Source organism: Vulpes vulpes, chromosome 7, assembly GCF_048418805.1.
Source record: "Vulpes vulpes isolate BD-2025 chromosome 7, VulVul3, whole genome shotgun sequence".
Classification (NCBI taxonomy): domain Eukaryota; kingdom Metazoa; phylum Chordata; class Mammalia; order Carnivora; family Canidae; genus Vulpes; species Vulpes vulpes.
Genome location: NC_132786.1, coordinates 95,947,651 through 95,969,517, shown reverse-complemented (window position 1 = coordinate 95,969,517; position 21,867 = coordinate 95,947,651). Strand labels below are relative to the sequence as shown.

The window sequence follows — 21,867 nt, the reverse complement described above, 5'->3', positions numbered from 1 at the left end:
TTAAACTCCAGGCTTTTTAGGGACACCTGGATGGCTCAGCAGTTGAGAATCTGCCTTAGGCTCAGGGCTTGATCCTGATTCCGGGATTGAGTCCCACATCGAGCTCCCTGCATGGAGCCTGCTTCTCCCTCTGCCAGTGTCTCTGCTTCTCTGTGTGTCTCTCATGAATGAATAAATATAATTTTAAAACAAAACTAAACTCCAGGCTTTAAGCCTTTTGGGTTATAAAACAACATTTTACTACTCCTTTTTCTGAAGTAGAGGTGGATTTGGTCATTGTACTTTATTATTTAACCCTTAAGGCTTCTGTGAGTGAAATTTAAAACATAAACTTTTCTAGAGAGTAGCATGATTAATAAGCTCAACAAGACACTGACGTTACAGGACAAGTTTATAAATAGCTACTTAACAAAGAGGTATTATACTTTTGACATGCCAGCTGGTTGAGCCCACCTAAGCCTCCTCTGCTTGCTCAGGTGTATCCAAACCATTAGGGCAGTAACAGATGCCATCAGTAACATATTTTATCGAGATTTACATATTATATACAGTCCCAACCAAAACTTAATTTAATATGCTGACAGACCTTATCTTGGCAGAAGGAGCAATATTCTAAAATTTTCATAGAAAACACCCTATGGAATTTTAAGTGATTGCATTTATTTTCTACCATCATCCTTCATCAAATCTTTTAATATATTTAATTTTGTAGATAAAGACTATTTAAAAATAGGGTTTATTCTTTCTTGGTTATAATTGTACAAACCCAAGTAAGCTTGTGTTATTAAAAAAAAAAAAAGCCCCATGGTGCCTTTTGTCACCATGTTTATGTAAAGATGGAAAAACAAAATAGTAAAAACAGAAAATCATTTTAATTTTTACATGACTTTAGTTAATAGTAGTTAAAAATAAAGTTCACATAAAAATTCATGTATTCTCAGTCATTATGTAATGTTTCCATTTGTTAAATTAGTTGATTTTGATTTCTCACATACAACATTTGTTGATTCAGAAACTTATAATTTATTCTGAAAATAATTTTTTTCAACGTAACTGATAAAGCCAGCTCTTTTATTGTTAAGCATTTTTTAACAGGTAAGCTATAAATCTCCATATACTTGCTTTTTTTTATGTTTCATACCGTGTTTTAGAAAATTAAACCAGTAGACAAGCATTTGAATCATTTGTGCTTATACATTGAAAGTAGCTAAGTATACTTGTAAATTGGCTTTGAAGGAAAGCAATAAAGTAAAAGGACGTGAATAAAATTGATTCAGTGTTATTGAGAATTAGGAAGACTCATTGTGATAATATATTTTATGCGTATGAAGAAATTAATGCCTTAATATTTTCGTGATCCTTTAATATTTACACTTAATGTTATGGTATTTTAAGTGTAATATATTAATATTTTTAATCAAATTGAAAGAATGAGAAATTTTAAATCAGGTTTTCTACATCTGTAACTGGACAATGTTCTGCATCTGTGGTATGTCTTCATCAGGTTTTTCTTGTTAAACACCCAGTGATGGCACCATTTATGTCATTAACCATGCTTTTTGGACAATGCACTGTGACAGCTAAGATTTACATAGAAGCTGCAATTTTTGATGTATCTGGCTTTTCACTGTGAGTCTTCATTTTCCACATTTTCACATTAATACCATAACTTCTTTGTACATAATAGTTTTTGTTCTTCAGTGTCTTGAAAGTAATACTGTGACTGTATCTTACGTGAATCTGTAAGAACATTTGCGTCAAACCTTCATTAGTCAGAACAGGAAGATTGCAATATGATTTTTTTTTGATTGCAATATGATTTAATAGCAGTTTGGTTTCCTTGGAATCTTACTGTAAAAAAATGTAAATTGGAAAGTTAAATATTTGGGTGAAGATTAGAGAAAGTAGAGTTCACTTTAATTTTGTGATTTCTTTTATCATTGGTGAGATGCTAATTAAAGCATAGGGGAGTTAATCTGTCATATTAAAAAAACTTTTAAGGTCACAGTGAGTTATTAAGCAATTAAGCCAAGTAAGACTTGATAAGACAAAAGCCAGCCAGTTATACTTGACTCTGATGTAGGTAGAATATAAAACAACAAAAACTCCAAATGCAACTTTTATGCTTAAAGCAATAATACAGTTTGTAAATATCCTGGTGAGTCATTAGACTTGAAAAATTGCATTTCCTTCACATTTCTCTTAACTCAGAATATATACTTTGAGTTCTATATTAAGGTATAGGGTTTTATTATAATTGTTCTTCTGTAAAAAGACCTAGGGTTCTGGTTCTGGGTAAGGTGGAACAAGAATATTCCACCTGTTTCTCCCACTGAAGGAAACTATAAAACCTGAACAGAGTAAAAAGGAGAACTATTTGAGGTTATAAGTAAAGTAGTAGAAGGTAGATTAATGAATAATACTCAGCTTTTAAGTCTACCTAATTGGCAGTGTATTTTGCCATTTTATTCCTATGATACTACCTGACTTGGATATAGTACAGCCAAAGCTACAGGTGGGCACTGGAATAAGCGGAGCTCCAAGAGAAGCCCCCAAACTCTGGCTAGAAGGGCAAGAAGGGATCTCCTAATGTTCAGAGAGTAAAGATATCTTTTCTTTTTCTTTCTTTTTTTTTTTTTGGTCCCTACTCTAATGATTGACCCCTCAAGCAATCATGTGGCCGTGTTGTACTCACAGTGGCAATAGTGGATGCCCGGAGGTTTATACAATTCTGAGAGAACTGAACATTGCTCTGCATCAGGGTTGCTGTGGCTTGAGAACTGTTGTTGTTGCTCTCTTCTTTTTGCTTAACTTTGCATATTGGCGGGTATAGTTGTGGGCAGCGTGCCAAAGTGGGATAAAGTCACAGCTCTCTGATAGAAGTGCTGAAAAGGGATGCACTAGAGAATTGGAGTGTACAGGAGAGACCATGGTGAGAAAGGATATTACCTAGATATCCAGGATATAATCCATGATCAGTGGGCATACAAAGAACCATGAAAGTAGAGACTTAAATGGGGAAAGATAACCAGTTGGATACTTCTGTTGAGATGATACTGATGTTGGAATTATCTGACAAATACTTTAAAGTCCTTATTATGAAAATAGTACAAATAAGTAAAGCTCTTGAAAGATGGAAAGTATCAAGAAAGGCATAGAAAATATAAAGAAATGCCAAATGGAATTTCTAGAACTGAAAAAAATGCATCAAAATGAAAAAAAAATACCAAATGGTCTTAATAACAGAATAGATTATAGAGCTGAGAAAGTTCCAATGAAGTTATAATTAGGGTAGTGACACAACAGTAATTTTACTGCATACCAATGCAGAGAAAGGTCGAGATCAGTATATCTTCATATGACCCTAAGGGTAGCAGTTCTAAGATGCTGTTTCTATTTCAGGGATGTTATATAGAGGAAACATGGAAATTTTAATTAATGAAATAAAGTAAGTGTTGGAAGTTTGCTAGCTACTTAATTAAAAGCAGTGAAAGAAGACTTCATATTTTCCCTGCTCTAATGTTGTTTTCTATTACAACCTCTTATGCCTTAGCATTTGGAAAAGAAGGGCTTGTTAGAAACTGCAGAGCATCCTGTATATTCCATGAATGTGTGAGACTACCATTTGACATGTGTGGCCTCAATTTAAAAAAAAAAAGTGGGAAAACTCCTAAATTAGGAAATTACCTATCTTCCTTATAGGTTCTATCAGCATGTGGAATGTTTGATGGTTTCGATTCTAGACCAGATTGCCTGGTTTGAATTTGGCTCTTGAGTTTACTAGCTGAATTAATCCAAGGCAAATCATTTAAATCTTCATATGTAAGGAAGACATGATAATTTTGCCTGCATCATAAGATTTTGGTTAGAATGTATGTTTAATTATGATATTATACATAATATTTGTCAGTTACTGAGTGAGAGATCATCCAGTATTTGAGTCACTCTGTGGCTCAATTGCTTTTACTGAAAGGGTGCTAATACCTTTTATTTATTCATTACACTGCTTTCATGAACTAGAATTTAAAGGATTCCCTATGGTAACCTGAATTTTTAATGCTTAATACCTTGTGAGTAAAAATTATACTCTCGTTACTTGATGCTTTTAAAAGTTTTTTTTCTTAATTTGCTGTTTTTTAAAAATTTATTATTTTTGGTTTTTAAAGTAGGCTTCACACCCAGTGGGGGGCTTGAACACAAGACCCTGAGATCAAGAGTCAGATGCTCTACCCACCGAACCAGCCAGCCACTCCTGGCTTTTCTTTTAATTTAAATGTTTAAAAGCTGACACATTGTTTTAACAGTTTGTTAGGTATCCTTATGTGATATACTCAAGACCTTTATCTTGTCCCTTGATCTTATATAAAGATACTTTCTGAATGAATAGAAGTATGGATAAAAGGACTAGTGTACTTGCGTATATTTTTTTCTACTATTTAAAACGTTTTGCTGTCAAACCACAAATAACAGAAATCCAAACCAGATCTGTAGCTTGAAGAGTAATGTGCATATCTGTGTAACATCACCCAGATTAAGAATAGAATTTTGCCACTCGAAGCAGAGGCTTTTTCTTACACTTTTATGTAGTTACAACCTGTTCCATCCTCAAAAGTAGTAGCTACCAAGATTTTACAGGAATTTCCTCATTTCTTCTGAACTTTATCACTCAGATTTACATTTCTAGATGCTATGGTTTAGTTGTGATTTTGGTGGGTTTTTTTTTTTAATGGCTTTTTAAATCTCACCCTACAGGTTCCCCATCCTTTTATTTTGGTTGTAATTTATCTCTTGCTGAACCCAACCTATTTGATCTGTAGCTTTTTCCCTATTTTGAATTTTGATGAGTGTATATTCTTGCTTGGTGCAATTATGCATATTTCTGTGTATTTTTCTGTCTTCTACAAAGTGACAGCTGGCTCTAGAAGCTTACTCAGATTTAGTTTCATCTCTGGTAAGAAAAGAGGTGGTGTGAGCTTTTAATTAGGAGACACCAAATGTCTGGTGTTTTCTGATAGCAACCATTGATACTCAGTGCCTAGATTTATTAATTTATGGCAAGTGTTTGCAAAATCGTGATATTTTAATTTGCTTAATTGGTTTTCATACATTAGTTGAGGCACTTTCATAAACACTGCTCATCTACAGTTTACCCATCGTACAGCTTACATAGAAAGGTAAATGCTCATTTTCCTTGTTCAGTATTCAACTGAATGCATTGTGTCGTCCTATAAACTTTAAGTATTTTTGTTGTGTGTTTACATGAAGGTGAAATGCCTCATAGATTTATACTGATAATTCCAATTCAATATTGTATCTTCCACCCCATAGAGTTCTCAAAGATAGAGGAATTAACAGAATTAGAATATTCTACAGTAATTCAGATATTGTATTCAACTGCATACTCTCTAGGTCTCAAAGTATCGATACTATCAACCAAGACTATTTTTGAAAGAATTGCATTTTTTTACATATTCCATTCACTCTTACTGCATTTTCTTGTCTATACTCTATATTTTCAGATTATGCAACCTTTATATACTGTGTTCATTAATTTCAGACCTTATTTAGTTATGGTTCTGAAGTAATTGTTTTATGTTGTCCCTCAGTCATTCCATCTCTCTCTCTCTCTCTCTCTCTCTCTCTCTTGTTTTTGGTTGTCTGAGGACTTGAGCTCTAGTACATTCCTTAGGAAATATAGGAAAATCATCTTCTTCATTCACATTGATAACTGTGTGCTTTATACTTGAAAGTCAATTGCTGAATATAAAATCTCAGCTTGTAATTTTTTTCCTTGAATAACTATGGTATTTTTATTGAATAAATTCTGATGATTAACTCATTACCTTTATGATCTCCATATTTTTCATCTAGATGACTACAGTAATGATTTTTAAGTCTAATAACTTTACTGGTTTTTATTGGTAAATATTTGGAGGTACTTATATCCGTGACAAGCTTGAATGTGTGTGTATATAAATAAAAATTTCAGTATTTTCTTCTTCATGGATTCCTATTATGTTTGTTGGATCATCTTTACCAAAGTTCAATATTTGTCCTCTTATATTGAATCTTTATCCCGTCTTTTTAAAAATTTTGTACCTGTCTCATATCTGTATAGTTCTCATTTCAGAAATAGTCTTTTAAATTCCTAACTGCCACCACCTAATTTATGAGTTTTTGAAATTCTAAATCACATAGTTTTTTTATGTTTGGTTTCATTACATTAATGGTTTTTGGCTTGTGAAATAGTAGATTATAATTTTAACTGGTTTGGTAGGCACGTCTGTCTGTCATGCATTCATTAATTTTAGAAGTGTGTTCCTGTTCTTTATTTTTTTATAAAAGTTTTACTTAGGGTTTGACTTTTTTTTCTAAAGATTTTTATTCATGAGAGACTTGGAGAGAGAGGCAAAGATATAGGCAGAGGGAGAAGCAGGCTTCCTTTGGGGAGCCCAATGCAGGACCTGATCCCAGGACCCTGGGATCATGCCCAGAGCAGACGCTCAACCAGTTAGCCACCCAAGTGCCCCCATATGATTTGACTTTGATCATTTTTCTTTTATTAGTTTTATTTGCCTTCTTATAAATACACCAGTCATTTCAGCTTAGGGGGACTGCTCTAATTGTCTTCATTTTAACCTCATTTTACCTCTGAAAGTCCGTATCTCCAAATAAAGTCACATTCTGAGGATATTCAGTGCTAGAATTCCCATACTTTAGTGGGGACAAAATTCAGCCCATAACAATTTGTCTTAGTCATGATCCTAGCACAAAGCCTGGAAACTGATAAGTGTTCAATAATTTCTTGTTTGTGCCCTGTGTTAAAACCCGGGGGTTTGGTGAGTAAGTGAGTAAATTCTAGTTTACTGAGTTTAGGAGTTAATGATTTGTGTGAGAGAAAAACTAGTAAATGATAAAATACAAAGTAAAAATTTTAATAAAAGTAAAATAAAAATGCAGAATAATTTGAAAGGGAGAAATTACCCTTTAGGATACTAACTTTACATAGATTTAAGTTTGAAAGCTAGAGTTTACAATTTCATGGCTCTGTGACTTTGAAGCTATATAAAGCCAGCAAGTTGCCCAATCTATAAAATGGGGAGAATAATTCCTACTTGTTATGATTATTAAGAGACATAATGTATTAAAAATCTCCACTGTGGTGAAAGGCAAAACCAATATTAAACCTACTTAGGATAGTAGTTTACGTGATGCCCATCCACATTAGATAGGGAAATCAGTTTTACTTAATTTACCTGTTTAAATGCAAACCACATCTAAAAATACCCTCATACTTGGATGGCTCAGTGGTTTAGTGCCTGCCTTCAGCCCAGGGCATGATCCTGGAGTCCCGGGATCGAGTTCCACGTCAGGCTCCCTGCATGGAGCCTGCTTCTCCCTCTGCCTGTGTCTCTGCCTCTCTCTCTGTGTCTCTCGTGAATAAATAAAAAAAAAAAAAAAGAAAAAAAGAAAACAAAAAACTGCTTATGATGGCATGAGTACAGATTAATCAGAATAAATACACTGACTACCAAAATGATTCCTGCCTATAAGGATTCCCATGACTCTGTTGCTGTGTACTACCTGAGCATCAGCTTTGTGGATAGGTTTATTAGAGCCAAGGTATGTGTAAATTTTCATTTCTGAAACTTGACACTGGAGGGCCTTTCCTTTGGACCACTAAGATTCAGTAATATAGCGATTCATACCTGGGTATGGGGAAAATCCTGACTGTGTGCTTATATGTGTTTCAGAGAGATAACTTTAAGTATCAGAATTATGCGTTTGGAGATATGAGGATATTGTGATTTCTAGAAAGTCTCCCTAGTTTGTTATCTCCCTATTCTTCCCCCCCCCCTCCTTCTGCTCCCATCCCCCTACCAAATCCATCTAAAATACTAGCCTATAGCCATTAAAGCAGATAAAGCTTCAGATAGACCTTTTTGGAGAATTAGACAAGGACATGAAATGGCATTGCAGGTAGGGGGAACACGTACATTAGTCCAAAGATCAAGATACATCTAGAGAAATGTAGGTGGTATAATTTGGCTGAAGAGTAAGATGTGTTGCCCAAGGTGTGGGTGTTCATTTATTGCCTTTTATAGGACAAAAGGATGTAGGAATTCTGTAATGAAGACTTGGAAATAATTAGTTATCTGTTGAAGATGTCTTAAGCTTACTTGTTAATGTATTTTGTCAGGGTTCTCCAAAGTAGAACAAACATAACACACACACACACACACACGAATTGGCTCATGTGGTTATGGATTATGAAGGTTGGCAAGTCCAAAATCTACAAAGCCAGTGTCACAGTTTAAGCTCTAAAGCTGGCAAGCTGCTGTAGAACCAGGAAAAGCCAATGTTTTGGTTCGAAGACCATTAAGCAGGAGGTTCCTCTCTCACTCCTGGCCTGTCAAACTTTTGTTCTATTCGGGTCTTCAGTTGATTACATGATGCCCATCCACATTAGGTGGGGAAATCGGTTTTACTTAGTTTACCAATTTAAATGCAAACCACATCTAAAAATACCCTCACAGAAACACCCAAATTAAGTTTGACTAATTATCTGAACCACCCCATTGCTCAGTCAAGTTGACATATAAAATTAATCAGCCTAGCCAATAAAGTAAAATCAAATTGTACATTATTTTTGGCATAATTACTGCTGGCAATTATATACATACTCTGACTCTTGAAAAATTCCCATACATGGGGATGAGATATTAACTGAAAAACTTGGGCTTATTAATTAATGCTTACAGCTTTTTAATACTAATCTGTAGACTAAAGGTCATGTTCCATTAGAATTTTCTATTAAGTCGCGTTAATCTGTGTGACACCTAGATGCTATATGTAAATAGTTATTCAGTATAAATCAGAGAATATGTGTTAAAGAAGTTATTTTTTGGGGGGGTGGGGAGTGTACCCTACAGGTTCAGATATTAAAATACTTCATATGTGATAATCATCCTCTTAGGAAGATTGAAAAAAGATACTGTATAAAAAAATGTGACAACTAAAACTAAGAAGTTAATATTAGTAATAAAGTTGACAGGTTCAGGTATTATCTAAATTTAACTCCAGTGTTTTTCTAATTTATCTTTATGGTCTCTTTTGGGGAGAGAACAACTGGATTCTTGTGGTAGAGTTTTTAGGATTCCGGGAAGAAAAATGACTTTATGGTCCTCCCCCATGCTATTGTTGTGTTTTAACACAACATTTCTAAGAAGTGCTTTATTAATAATTAGAGAACAACAGATTAATAATTCTAAAGGCTTTTGTTTCTGTCGATTTCATTATTAACCTGAAGGAAGTTGTTAAATTCTTTGCTTTGAGAAATAATAAATATTCATCATATTTGGAAAGTTTTGTGCTTCATAAAAAATGATTTTTAAATATTAGATTTTTTTTCTGTGTTGTGGGATACTAGTATAAGTGTAGAATTGTGGTTCAATTTATTTGAACCCTGCTTCTCTAGCTACATTCTTTCCCATTTGGGGTTTCCACCTTCATGGCACAAGTATAGGCATTTCTGTTGTCTTCTGTTGGTGAAGGTCTTAAGTACATTAACATTCCCAGTTATGTCACTGTATATTTGGGGATTATTAGTAGAAATCACATGAGATGCTTCAACCCAGATGTAATGGATAAATTAATATATGAACAATCAGAAGGTATCCATTTTAGTTTCAAAGAAATTCAGGGAAGAAAACAGGACTGTTCCTCAAGATGTGTACTTCACTCTTTTATGTAATTACTGCATTTTGTGTGAAACTTTGAAATTTGAAAAGGGTTAGTGGGACAAATTGAGATTTTTTTAAAGATTTTATTTATTTGAGAATGAGAGCATGAGCCAGGGTGGGTGGGGGAGAGGGAGAAGGAGAAGCAGATTCCCTACTGAGAGCAGGGGGCCCGCAGATTTAGGGCTTGATTCTGGGACTCTCAGATTATGACCTGAGCCAAAACCAAGAATCTGATGCTTAACTCTTGAGCCACCCAGGTGCTGCCCCTCCCCCAACCCTTTTTAACAAATTCTGAAATAATTAAGACCACAGGGAGTATTTGAAGTTAGAGATGGGTCATATCTTGAGTAGATAAAAAGAATTTTAATTTGTATTTTTGTTGAATTCATGTAATCATAGCAGCAATTATTATGTGAACACTTGGGATTTACTTGTAGCAGGCATTATATATAACTTCAGGTATATTAATTAACCCTCATCAAAATCTCAATGGTGGCTCTTTTATTCCATGTTTCCTTCATTTCTTTTATATTTATAAATTCGGTGTAGATAGTTTGGCTCTACGTAAATTGATTTTCAGGGGATCCCTGTGTGGCTCAGTGGTTTGGTGCCTGCCTTTGGCCGAGGGCTTGATCCTGGAGTCCCAGGATTGAGACCCACATCGGGCTCCTTGCATGGAGCCTGCTTCTCCTTCTGCCTGTGTCTCTGCCTCTCTCTCTCTCTGTGTCTCTCATGAATAAATGAATAAAATCTTTTAAAAAATTGATTTTTAGTCTCTGTATGGTTCACACATGTAAAATATTGTTAAAGTATGAATATACTACTTATGGAATTTTTTGGATATTGAATTGGATTCCTGTAACATTAAAAAAAATTGCATGGGGCTCAGTAAGTTTTTATTAAGATTTTATTTACTCATGAGAGACACAGAGACAAAGACATAGAGGGAGAAGCAGGCTCTCTGTGGAACTCGAGCCAAAGACACTTGTTCAACCCATAAGCCACCCAGGGGCAGCCCCAGTGGCTCAGCAGTTTAGCACCACCTTCAGTCCAGGGCGTGATCCTGGAGACCCTGGATCGAGTCCCACGTCTGGCTCCCTGCATGGAGCCTGCTTCTCCCTCTGCCTGTGTCTCTGCCTCTCTTTCTCTCTGTGTCTCTCATGAATAAATAAATAAAATCTTGAAAAAAAAATAAGCCACCCAGGCATCCTGGGGCTCAGTAATTTAATAAACATCATTAAATGTCCAGGACTTGCCTTTTTCTGTAATTGATGAACATTGCATGTCTTTTCTTATATTGCCTTTGTAAAATTGGGCAAGAAATGGTTAAACTGAACTCCAGTGAGCCATGCAGAACAGAGTAAGAATTGAGTGAATTTGGGTTTTTAAAAATAGTTGGACATTAGAAATCTCAAAGGCAATTGACTAACCATGCTTTTTTCTCAGCACCCTCCAATTGCTATAGTATGGAGATTAAATTGCAGAATTACTCCAAAAGAATGATACTCGAAAAGAGTCACACCATTTTGGGGGGATTAATCAACATGGCAATCAACATGTTTCTTTTTAAAGAGAAGACTTTTATACGCCTCGCATTACAGAAAATCAATGCAATGAATAAACAAAGGTTTTCAGTGTGACTGAATATCTCAATCACTTTTGGAGCTTCAAAAAGGGCAAGAATCTTGATGGGTGGGTTTCAAGAGTATTTATTGGAAACATATAAAAGCAAAACAAAACCTCAGTTGACTTTGGGCAACTGGCGTTGAGAACCATTGAATTGGGGAACTGATGAAGATTCAACCTGGTGTAGACTGTGAATGACACTGGACAGGTGGGGGATTTTATATTATTAGGGTAAAGGACATAGTGGCGTGGACATTGGACTATTGTGGAGTATAAATAACTGGGTATTAAAGACATTGGCAGACAGAATAGAAATCACCATGATAAAAGATTGACCTTCTTTATTGTTAAATTGCCTTCAATATAGACTTTTATGTTTTTTCAGTTGATCATCACTGAATAGAGAGGTGAATTTATTTTTTATCCAGCTTCATTAAGGTATAATTTACATATAACATGCAGGTTTAGGGTATGAACTGTAATGATTTGATATATATATATATTGTAAAGTGATTACCACAGTAAGATTAACACATTCACCACCTCCAATATTTAAAATATTGTTTAAAAAATAACTTGGAAGACCTCCTACTTTATGCTATATAAACTATATATATGTTTATACACACGCACACACACACATTCATGTTTTTTTAATTGTACCTTATTTGTGTTAGGGAGTAGAATATTTATTTTAGTGTACTAAATGTTTAGTGTCCTTTGCATTTAATGCAATCCCTATCAAAATACCATGGACTTTCTTCAGAGAGTTAGAACAAATTATTTTAAGATTTGTGTGGAATCAGAAAAGACCCCGAATAGCCAGGGGAATTTTAAAAAAGAAAACCATAGCTGGGGGCATCACAATGCCAGATTTCAGGTTGTACTACAAAGCTGTGGTCATCAAGACAGTGTGGTACTGGCACAAAAATAGACACATAGATCAATGGAACAGAATAGAGAACCCAGAAGTGGACCCTGAAATGTATGGTCATCTAATATTCGATAAAGGAGGAAAGACTATCCATTGGAAGAAAGACAGTCTCTTCAATAAATGGTGTTGGGAAAATTGGTCATCCACATGCAGAAGAATGAAACTGGACCACTCTCTTTCACCATACACAAAGATAAACTCAAAATGGATGAGAGATCTAAATGTGAGACAAGAGTCCATCAAAATCCTAGAGGAGAACACAGGCAACACCCTTTTTGAACTCGGCCACAGTAACTTCTTGCAAGATACATCCACAAAGGCAAAAGAAACAAAAGCAAAAATGAACTATTGGGACTTCATCAAGATAAGAAGCTTTTGCACAGCAAAGGATACAGTCAACAAAACTAAAAGACAACCTACAGAATGGGAGAGGATATTTGCAAATGATATATCAGATAAAGGGCTAGTTTCCAAAATCTATAAAGAACTTATTAAACTCAACAGCAAAGAAACAAACAATCCAATCATGAAATGGGCAAAAGACATGAAGAGAAATCTCACAGAGGAAGACATGGACATGGCCAACATGCACATGAGAAAATGCTCTGCATCACTTGCCATCAGGGAAATACAAATCAAAACCACAATGAGATACCACCTCACACCAGTGAGAATGGGGAAAATTAACAAGGCAGGAAACAACAAATGTTGGAGAGGATGCGGAGAAAAGGGAACCCTCTTACACTGTTGGTGGGAATGTGAACTGGTGCAGCCACTCTGGAAAACTGTGTGGAGGTTCCTCAAAGAGTTAAAAATAGACCTGCCCTACGACCCAGCAATTGCACTGTTGGGGATTTACCCCAAAGATTCAGATGCAACGAAACGTCGGGACACCTGCACCCCGATGTTTCTATCAGCAATGGCCACAATAGCCAAACTGTGGAAGGAGCCTCGGTGTCCATTGAAAGATGAATGGATAAAGAAGATGTGGTTTATGTATACAATGGAATATTACTCAGCGATTAGAAACGACAAATACCCACCATTTGCTTCAACGTGGATGGAACTGGAGGGTATTATGCTGAGTGAAATAAGTCAATTGGAGAAGGACAAGCAGTGTATGTTCTCATTCATTTGGGGAATATAAATAATAGTGAAAGGGAATATAAAGGAAGGGAGAAGAAATGTTGGGAAATATCAGGAAGGGAGACAGAACATAAAGACTCCAAACTCGGGGAAACGAACTAGGGGTGGTGGAAGGGGGGAGGAGGGCGGGTGTTGGAGGGGAATGGGTGTCGGGCACTGAGGTGGACACTTGACGGGATGAGCACTGGGTGTTTTTCTGTATGTTGGTAAATTGAACACCAATAAAAATTAATTTAAAAAAAAAATAAATAAATGTTTAGTGTCCTTTGAAACAAAAGATGAAAGAATAGTACACTTCCATCTGTCTTAAACCTAGATACATTAGTTCACCCATTGTTTACATATTGTTTCCTTTGCTTTATCATGTCCATACATGTTTTTCTTGCTGACATACAGAGTTTGGAACTAGTTAGTAGGTGTTTGCTAAATTTATGGTAATTTATTGTACAGCAAGCCAAAAAATGCTTATGTAATCCATAAGAACTTCATGAGAAATAACTGAGAAATTATAGTAGAAATTACAAAATGTTTACAATAAAAGTGAATGAAGTCCCCTAAACTGAAAATAATTTAAACTAATGAAAAAAATCACAATGTTTGAAATAAAGCTAAGGTGAATTAAGGGAAAATTTAAATATAAGAATAAAGGAAAAGCTGGAACTAAACAATATGAGCATCTTTTTCAAGAAAATAGCAAACTAAATCCAAAGATAGTAGAAGGAAGAAAATATTGGGTAGTAGAAATCCAAGAACTAGAAAATAAACATACAAAAAAATCAAAGGTTTTCTTTGAAAATGTTAATAAAATTAATGAATCCTCAGCAAGAGTAATCATGAAAAGAATTCCTTTCTGTGAACTCACATTTCTGGAATCTATTATATGGGTTCAGAAAATTATGAAGGGTCATAGTGAAGATTGGTACTAATAGAACATACAGCTCCAGCACCGTATAATATTCTTGATAAGAGGGAAGGAGGTAGTACTAAGAGTTGGTGATATTGTTAATTGGTGATATTGTTAATGTTTTAATGGGTCTATTGTCCCCAGATTGGCTTAGAAAAATGATAAACTATCACTGTATTAATGTTTATGTACACCAAATAATATAGATCTGTCCATGTAAGAAGCTCCTGGGTTAAATGATAAACTAACTTGATTGAGGTTTCTTGTTTAAAATTAGGCCTTTAAAAATTTTCTGACATGATAACATGCTATGTCTTTTTAATTGGCAGCAGTATAGCTATTTCTTAGTGTCTTAGATTGTCTACTGTAGAGGAGGACAGCATATTTTTTTGGGTGTGCATCAAGGCTTAACAAAGATGAACATTTTTATGTCATATGGCTTCTATTTTTGAATCAGATCATGTCAGAGAGGTCTAACAAATTTGAAGAAAATTGGTTTAGCTCTTTTCACTTGTGGTAACATTTAAACAGGCAGGAACTTAATTGTATTCAATTGACCAAATTGAGAAGAAAGCCAAGGAAACTGCTATACTCACCCAGGGTACTAGGTGGCACCATGAGCTGCACACAGGTTAAACTTTCTAGCCTGAAGAGGGGATCTGAGTGAGAGATGGAATTTTATCAGATTCTAGGAGACCCCTGGTGAATGTAGGAGGATTGAATTGTCAAGCCAAATAGCTGTTACTTTCAGTTAGTCCTTTTCAAATGTATCCTAAGATAGCTTATTTCTGTTGCTTACACAACGTTCTGGTTAGCCACCTACACAGGGTTGAATACATACCTTTTTTGATTTGGGTAATAACAAGTGAAGGACTTACCAGTGTGAATTCCAAGTTATTTCACTGGCCTGAAAGTAAAACCTTTGTAGTTCAACATTTACGAACAGCAGGTAAGCCTCAGTCTTAGAATGCTAGGGCTTTGTTCTAAATTTCTCTTTGAAACAATATTTTTTTCCTTTTTATCTCAGAAAGAATTTCACAACACATTTGCATAGTTATGGACACAAAAGAGGAGAATCATGTGGGACATCATCTTGAAGAAATACTAAAAAATGAACTAAATGTAAGTATTCAAAGATTGAGTTTCATGACATATAAGAGTTGAGTTCCCTTTGTTCTCTGTTTTTGAGCTGATGAACTTCTTAAATTTGTACCTAATCGGGATAAGGAAATGAAAGAAGTAATATTAAGTGTGAGGAGGTCCATAGGAACTATTTGTAACTTTTACCACTAATTACTTCCATTATTTACTTCTATGACAACTTTTTGTCTTGAAATGTTTTGTTTGACAAAATGATTTAACCCTAAGTAATTTCCCTGTTTCAATTAAAATGTATAACCATCTATCTGGGCTTATGGTAAACATGTGATGATCTTTTAACAATATACATGATCAAATTATAATTAAAAGCCAAAGTAAAAAGTTCATTTTAGTTAATTTTAACATGATGGCACACTTAGAAGGGAAATGGACCCTGTTAGGACTGTCTGTACTCAGATGTAAGCTTTATTGCCTAACTTCCTTATCTTAAATTGAAAATGCCAATAACATCTGCTTTGTAAAGTCATTAAGAGAGTTGAATAAAATAACTTTAAAGGTTGAATTTAAAGTTTAAATTTGACTAAAAATTTTTTTAAAAGATTTTATTTATTTATTCATGAGAGACACACACACACAGAGAGGCAGAGACACAGGCAGAGGGAGAAGCAGGCTCCATGCAGGGAGCCCGACGTGGGACTTAATCCTGGGACTCCAGGATCATGTCCTGGGCTGAAGGCGGCGCCAAACCGCTGAGCCACCTGGGCTGCCCTAAATTTGACTAAAATTTAAAGTACTTAGGAAAGCATCTGGCCTGTAAATTTTTGGTGAAAATGAACTATAATAATTAAATTTGATGATGAGAAAAAGTGTATTAAGTAATGAATACTACTAGTTCCCAAACTTTAGTCCTGAATAGATATACCAAATGTTAAGAGCATAGAGCCCTGGAATATGTAAAAACCTTGTTAATAGTAGTCTGATATTAGTTCTAGAATCCAGATTTTTAGCCAGCTCCTCCAGGTGTTATTAATGGCACTCAGTGCCAAATTCTACCAGTAGCACTTGGAGCACCAACGCAAAGCTGAAAGAAAATGAGCACCATATCGGCTATCTCTTAGATAGAAAGGTTGTACTGCAATCTACTTTCCTGTGTTGCTTCTCTTCATTGGCTTTCTGAACATTCTCCCTTCATCTTTGGAAATTTTATCACCTTGCTCTGCTTTTTACCTCATGTTAACCTGTGAAGAATCTGTTCCTAAATTCCTTTCCCCAATTTCACTGCTGCATCTTGCAGAATATTTAATTATTGATAACTTTCCATTGTCTGACACATTGAAGCACCCTTTTACCTCAGAAATAGTCTTGCTGTTGAGTAATCTGTTTTTTTAAAAAATTATTTATTAGAGATAATAAAGATAGAAGATGAGCAGGGAGGAGAGGGAGAAGCAGTGTCCTCACTGAGCAGACAGCCCTGTGCGAGGTTCTCATTTACTCTTTATCTAGTCAATGCAGAAGTCACTGAGATGAGACACTGAAAGAATATTAGTGGAACTCTGGTCATTGATCAACCTTAAGTTTAGAGAGCTGGGATTTTATGCTCTTATTGAGTATCCAGCTATTGTATTCCATGTGACTAATTCATTTATTGGTTTTTCTAGTATTAGACCCTGTGTAAGTTCTTTCGATTACAATGATTACAATACTTATTCTTTTTTTTCCTGTATCTGTTTAGCAATGAAGCGACATGAAATGGGGATACACACAATGGTACATTGCTGGCCTTGTGTGATTTATTCATCAGTTTGGCCTCTCAGATCCTTATCCTTTTCATTTCCAATCCAATGACCTTCATCTACCTCCCCATCAGGTCCAGTCTTCATATATTGCTATCATCTTAACTGTGCTGAAAAAATAAGTACTAAGGCTATTCCTTAAGTTCTGACCACAGTGTTTTGTCAATCCATATCTTTTGCTAAGTTACTCTTGCGCATATTTGAATTTTATAGGAAACTCCAGGGCCCCCATATTCTTCCTTTCTTTCAGCTACATTTTGCTTCATACCCTTCCTTGCCTAGTTTCAATACCATGTTCTAGCCCTTCTTTGGATCATAGATCTTCTACCAATATCCTCAATTCCCTTGTCCTTCAAATGTACACCTTTGGTTAAAATTCCATCCATGTATTAGTCTAAGTTTTCACTTCTCTAAGCCTTGACTCAATACCACCGGAGAAAATTATACAGCAGTGCAGATTGTTGCCATTAAAAAATACTGGTCTCCACTTGTGTCTTATTCTCTTGTATAGTCAAGTCTCCAGTCCTCCTCTATGACTATTCTAAACCTTCTGCACTTTCCTCAAATATTGAACCCCAGTTTTCTAACCTCACTGTTGGCATTTTGAGCTAGATAATTCTTTGTTGTGAGAGTCTATCTTGTGCACTGTACACTGTTTAGCAGTATCTTTGGCCAAAACTCATCAGATGCCTCTCATTGTAGCAACCAAAACATCTCTAGTTATTAGTAAATGTTGCCTAGATGTTGTTTGCCTAGATGGGGCAAAATTTCCCTTCATTTGAGAAATGCTAGTCCAATCCCACTATCTTTACCCCTGTTGTTAGACACGGTCTTGTCTCTGGAGCATAATTACACACTCCCACATGGCAACATCCTTGTCTTCTTGGCACCGGGCCTCTGAAGAGTCCTGCATCTGTGGCCATGCTCTTAAGATCGTTTGCTCTTCTGATTCCCCTCCCTCCACTTCGCCCATTGCCATGAACATCCTAGTGTCTTCACGTTCCTTCCATTAATTGAAACAAAACATAGCTCCTCTTAACTCAAGTTACCCAGAAGCCAGCCTTGATTAGAATAGTTTAACTGCTCATTCCTCATTTCATTGCAGCCTGATTTCCAGCCCCACCTTCTGCAGGAACTGCTCTCAGCAAGGTCCTCAGTGACCCTTTGAGCAATCCACAAGACACTTACCAGTCCTTACATTGATGGAGGGTAGCATTTGACCCTTTTGTCTAATGCTTTCTTCCAGAAGGAATCTCATCCCATTTTGTAACATCTTGTTTTTCTTAAGCTCCTTTTTTGTTTGTGGCTTCCTCTTATTTTTGTGTATGGGATACTGTTCATACTTTTTAGGATTCTCTACATAGGTGAATGGTTTTCTCTGGGAAGCTGTGCTGATTGCTTCACATATCATCTACTCGCTAGAGATAAAATTATTCTCTAGCCCTGTGTGTCTAATTATTCACTAGCTTGTGTTTCAGAATTATAAATTCAATTAGAAGTTTCTCAGATCCTCAAACTTAAGTGTTGGTAATACTCCACATTTCACAAATTCTTGTTGGAAGCAGTTGTCCTCCATCTGCTAAGGTTTCAGCCTCTGACAAGTATATGGTTTGCCTAGTTACCTAAACCTGGTGTAATCTTTCACCTATTTTCTATCACACCCCCGAAGCAAATAAAATTCCAAAACACTTGAGTTTTATCTTAATATCTCTCAACTGAGGGATCTGAAGTCTTCCCAGAGCTTACTGCAGTCTTGATATGTGAGGGAGATTTATTGAATGTTATATAAACTAATGGATAAATGACGATGACTTGTTATTACTAACTTGAGCATTGTATTTTGTATTGCTCTATGCATTCTGCACAGCTAATTATCCCCAAGTTAGTGACCTTAAATAATAAAAATTCACCATGTCACAGTTTTGTGAGACGGAAGTCTAGGCACAGGACAGCCAGTTGGCTTTGATTCACGGTCTATAATTTGATTATAGTCAAGCTGTTCTCTGTAGGTAAGGCCACAGTCTCACCTGAATCATCCAAGTGCAAATGGATCTGCTCCCGAATTTATGCAAGTAGTTGTTGGCAAACCTTTCTATGTGGATTTATTCACTGAGCTGCCTCACAGCATGGCATTCAGGACTGAAGGCACAGTTTTCTTTTTGTAATTTGATTTTATAAGTAACATCCCATTGCTTGTGTCTTATTCTCTTCATTCAAAGCAAGTCAATATATCCAAACCAGATGCAAGAGGAGGGGATTATGTGAGATTGTAAATACTAAGAGGTGGTAAAATTGTTGGTGGGTCTCTTTTAGAAGTTGTCTGCCGCAAACATGTATTTGTTACTAAGTTAGAAAGTACACATCCCGATGGCCATCCTAGCTTCTTGTGATATGTGAAGTCTGATTCTTCTCTATTAGCAGTCATTATCCAACCACACTATAATTTTTTAGTTAAATCACTGGAGGCACAAACTAATTTATATGAAAACTAGTCCTTAGTACTTGAGTTTATCAGGTAATCTATATGACAAATGATGGAGTTGATCAGAAATATTCGAATAGTTCTCAAATCAGTGATAGACTAAAGGAGCTAACTATCCAAAACCAACAGCCTCTCAATTACCCCTCATCATTCTGAAGAAAATTTTAGATATCCTATTACTTCATCTATAAATACCTCAATATGTAAATGCACAAAAAAGTTTGTCTTTTAAACTGTAATAATAATAATAATTACACTCCACAATATACTTAGTATCTTCAGATGTCCAGCAGTTGTTCACTTTTCTCCAGTCCTGCTGTATATTCTTTGTTTCCCGTTTGTTTGAAACATTGTATCTTTCAGTGTACTTTTCATTCTCTTTCAAAATTGTCCGCAAATAATCATGAGTTTGTATGTCTGTTTTTTAATCTACATTTTTTATCTCTCTCTTTTTTTAAAATTTTAAATGGAGTAAATTGTCCTTTAGAAATGCCCAGAGTGTGGGTTTTACTCATTACAACCTTGTGGTTTCACTTAACAAGTCTGCTGGTCTCCTATATATCTTGGAAATTAATAGTAAGATACAGAGGTTTGTTCAGATTTGGACTGAAAAAAAAAAGATGATTTTTTTCATAGCTGATATGTACTTCTCCCAGGAAGTATGTAAATCTGGTCTTTTGTATTTCAGTGGCTAGAGCCATTATTAAATAAAAGTTGCAAAATGATACAAAGTAAAATTCAAGAATGTGGAATTGTGTTTTCTGCTCTAGAGGGTATCAATGGGGTTTCTTAAAGGTTATAGATAGAGTCATGGTTTTAAAATATATTTGATATGATTCAATCCATAGCAATCATAGTTTTACTAATACTCAAATGGTCCAGTTTTGACCGATGTAAGAAGCCTCTTCAAGTTAGCTTGAATCCTTTTCTCATTATGCTAATAGTCTGATAACTTTCCTGCTCTCTGGTGTGACATGATATTCTATATTCATCTTGACCTCTCGACTCATTTCCTGACCATACCTGGAACCAACCAGTTCTCTGGATGGCTGCTGCTAAACTAGTCATTGTTTCCAGTTTTTAGTTTGTTGAACAGAGGTTGGAAACACAGTTTCCTGCATTTGTTAAAAATAAAACACATCCTGAATTCTTATTGATGTTTCCAATTGATATTAGAATTGGGGTTGCAGGATTTTTTAAAAATGTTTTATCTCTGTCACCTGTCTCTAGTGGTGAAACTTAGAATTTTTTTTACATAATTCCAAAATAACACATTTGCTTTATTTCATTGTAATTGATTCCTGAAAATACTGTAAGGTATTCTTTCCTCTACTGTCTCTAGGGTATATCCTATTGATGATGTACAATCAAATGTATTTTCCAGTCATTTGGAATAGTACTTCTAACTGATAATGGCACTATCTAGATACACAAAATCATTTGACTTATTTTTTAGATATTGCTTTTTTAAAAGGAATTTGTTTTATAATTTTATATGAACTTTTATCAAAATCAAATCTACAAAGCAAATTATACTAGAAAAATTCTAACTTTTGTCTCTGTCTTCTGTACCCTATTGCCTCCCTCTTCTCTGGGTAACTAGTTTTTAGAAGTTTATGGTTTGTTCCTTACACTGTTTATCAGTGTCTGTATAATGGATATTGTTTTGCATTTATAAAGATTTTTCTCCTGTCCTCCCTTGATGACTATATAAGTATTCTTGTGAATTACCTGTTTATTAATATTAATTTAAAGTCTTTTGGCTCTTGTCTACTGGGTTTGTCTTCTGGGCAGTATGGAAAATAACTAGTGTCATCTTCCTCCTACCTCTGCCTTCAGTGTCGTTTCATTAACTATCAGGTAACATCTATAAAATGGCAGCAAACCTTTTTTATATTCTCTCTCATTCATATGTGATTACATACTATATTGTTTCCCTCAAAACAATCATTTATTCTTAGGATCTGTAAGTAAATGGTTCTTTAATTTTAAGAAGACTTATGTTGATATTTTGCAGGTCATTTTGTTTCTCTGAAACTAATGTTCCAGGAGATTTCCCAGGTGGGAGGGTTCCTTGGCACATTATTCTAAGTTCTTGCATGTGAATAAAATTATTCTGTGGCTAAAAATGTACAAGT

At 35.3% G+C, this 21,867-nt stretch overlaps 1 protein-coding gene across 1 annotated transcript in view; it reads left to right on the top strand.

Annotated features, from left to right (window-relative positions):
- Nucleotides 1–21,867, top strand: part of CRPPA (CDP-L-ribitol pyrophosphorylase A) — a 294,464-nt gene that overhangs the window by 116,781 nt on the left and 155,816 nt on the right. Inside the window, exon 7 of the mRNA XM_072764452.1 lies at nucleotides 15,381–15,475. Coding sequence (XP_072620553.1) covers nucleotides 15,381–15,475 — 95 coding nt within the window. The remainder of the gene's footprint in view (nucleotides 1–15,380; nucleotides 15,476–21,867) is intronic.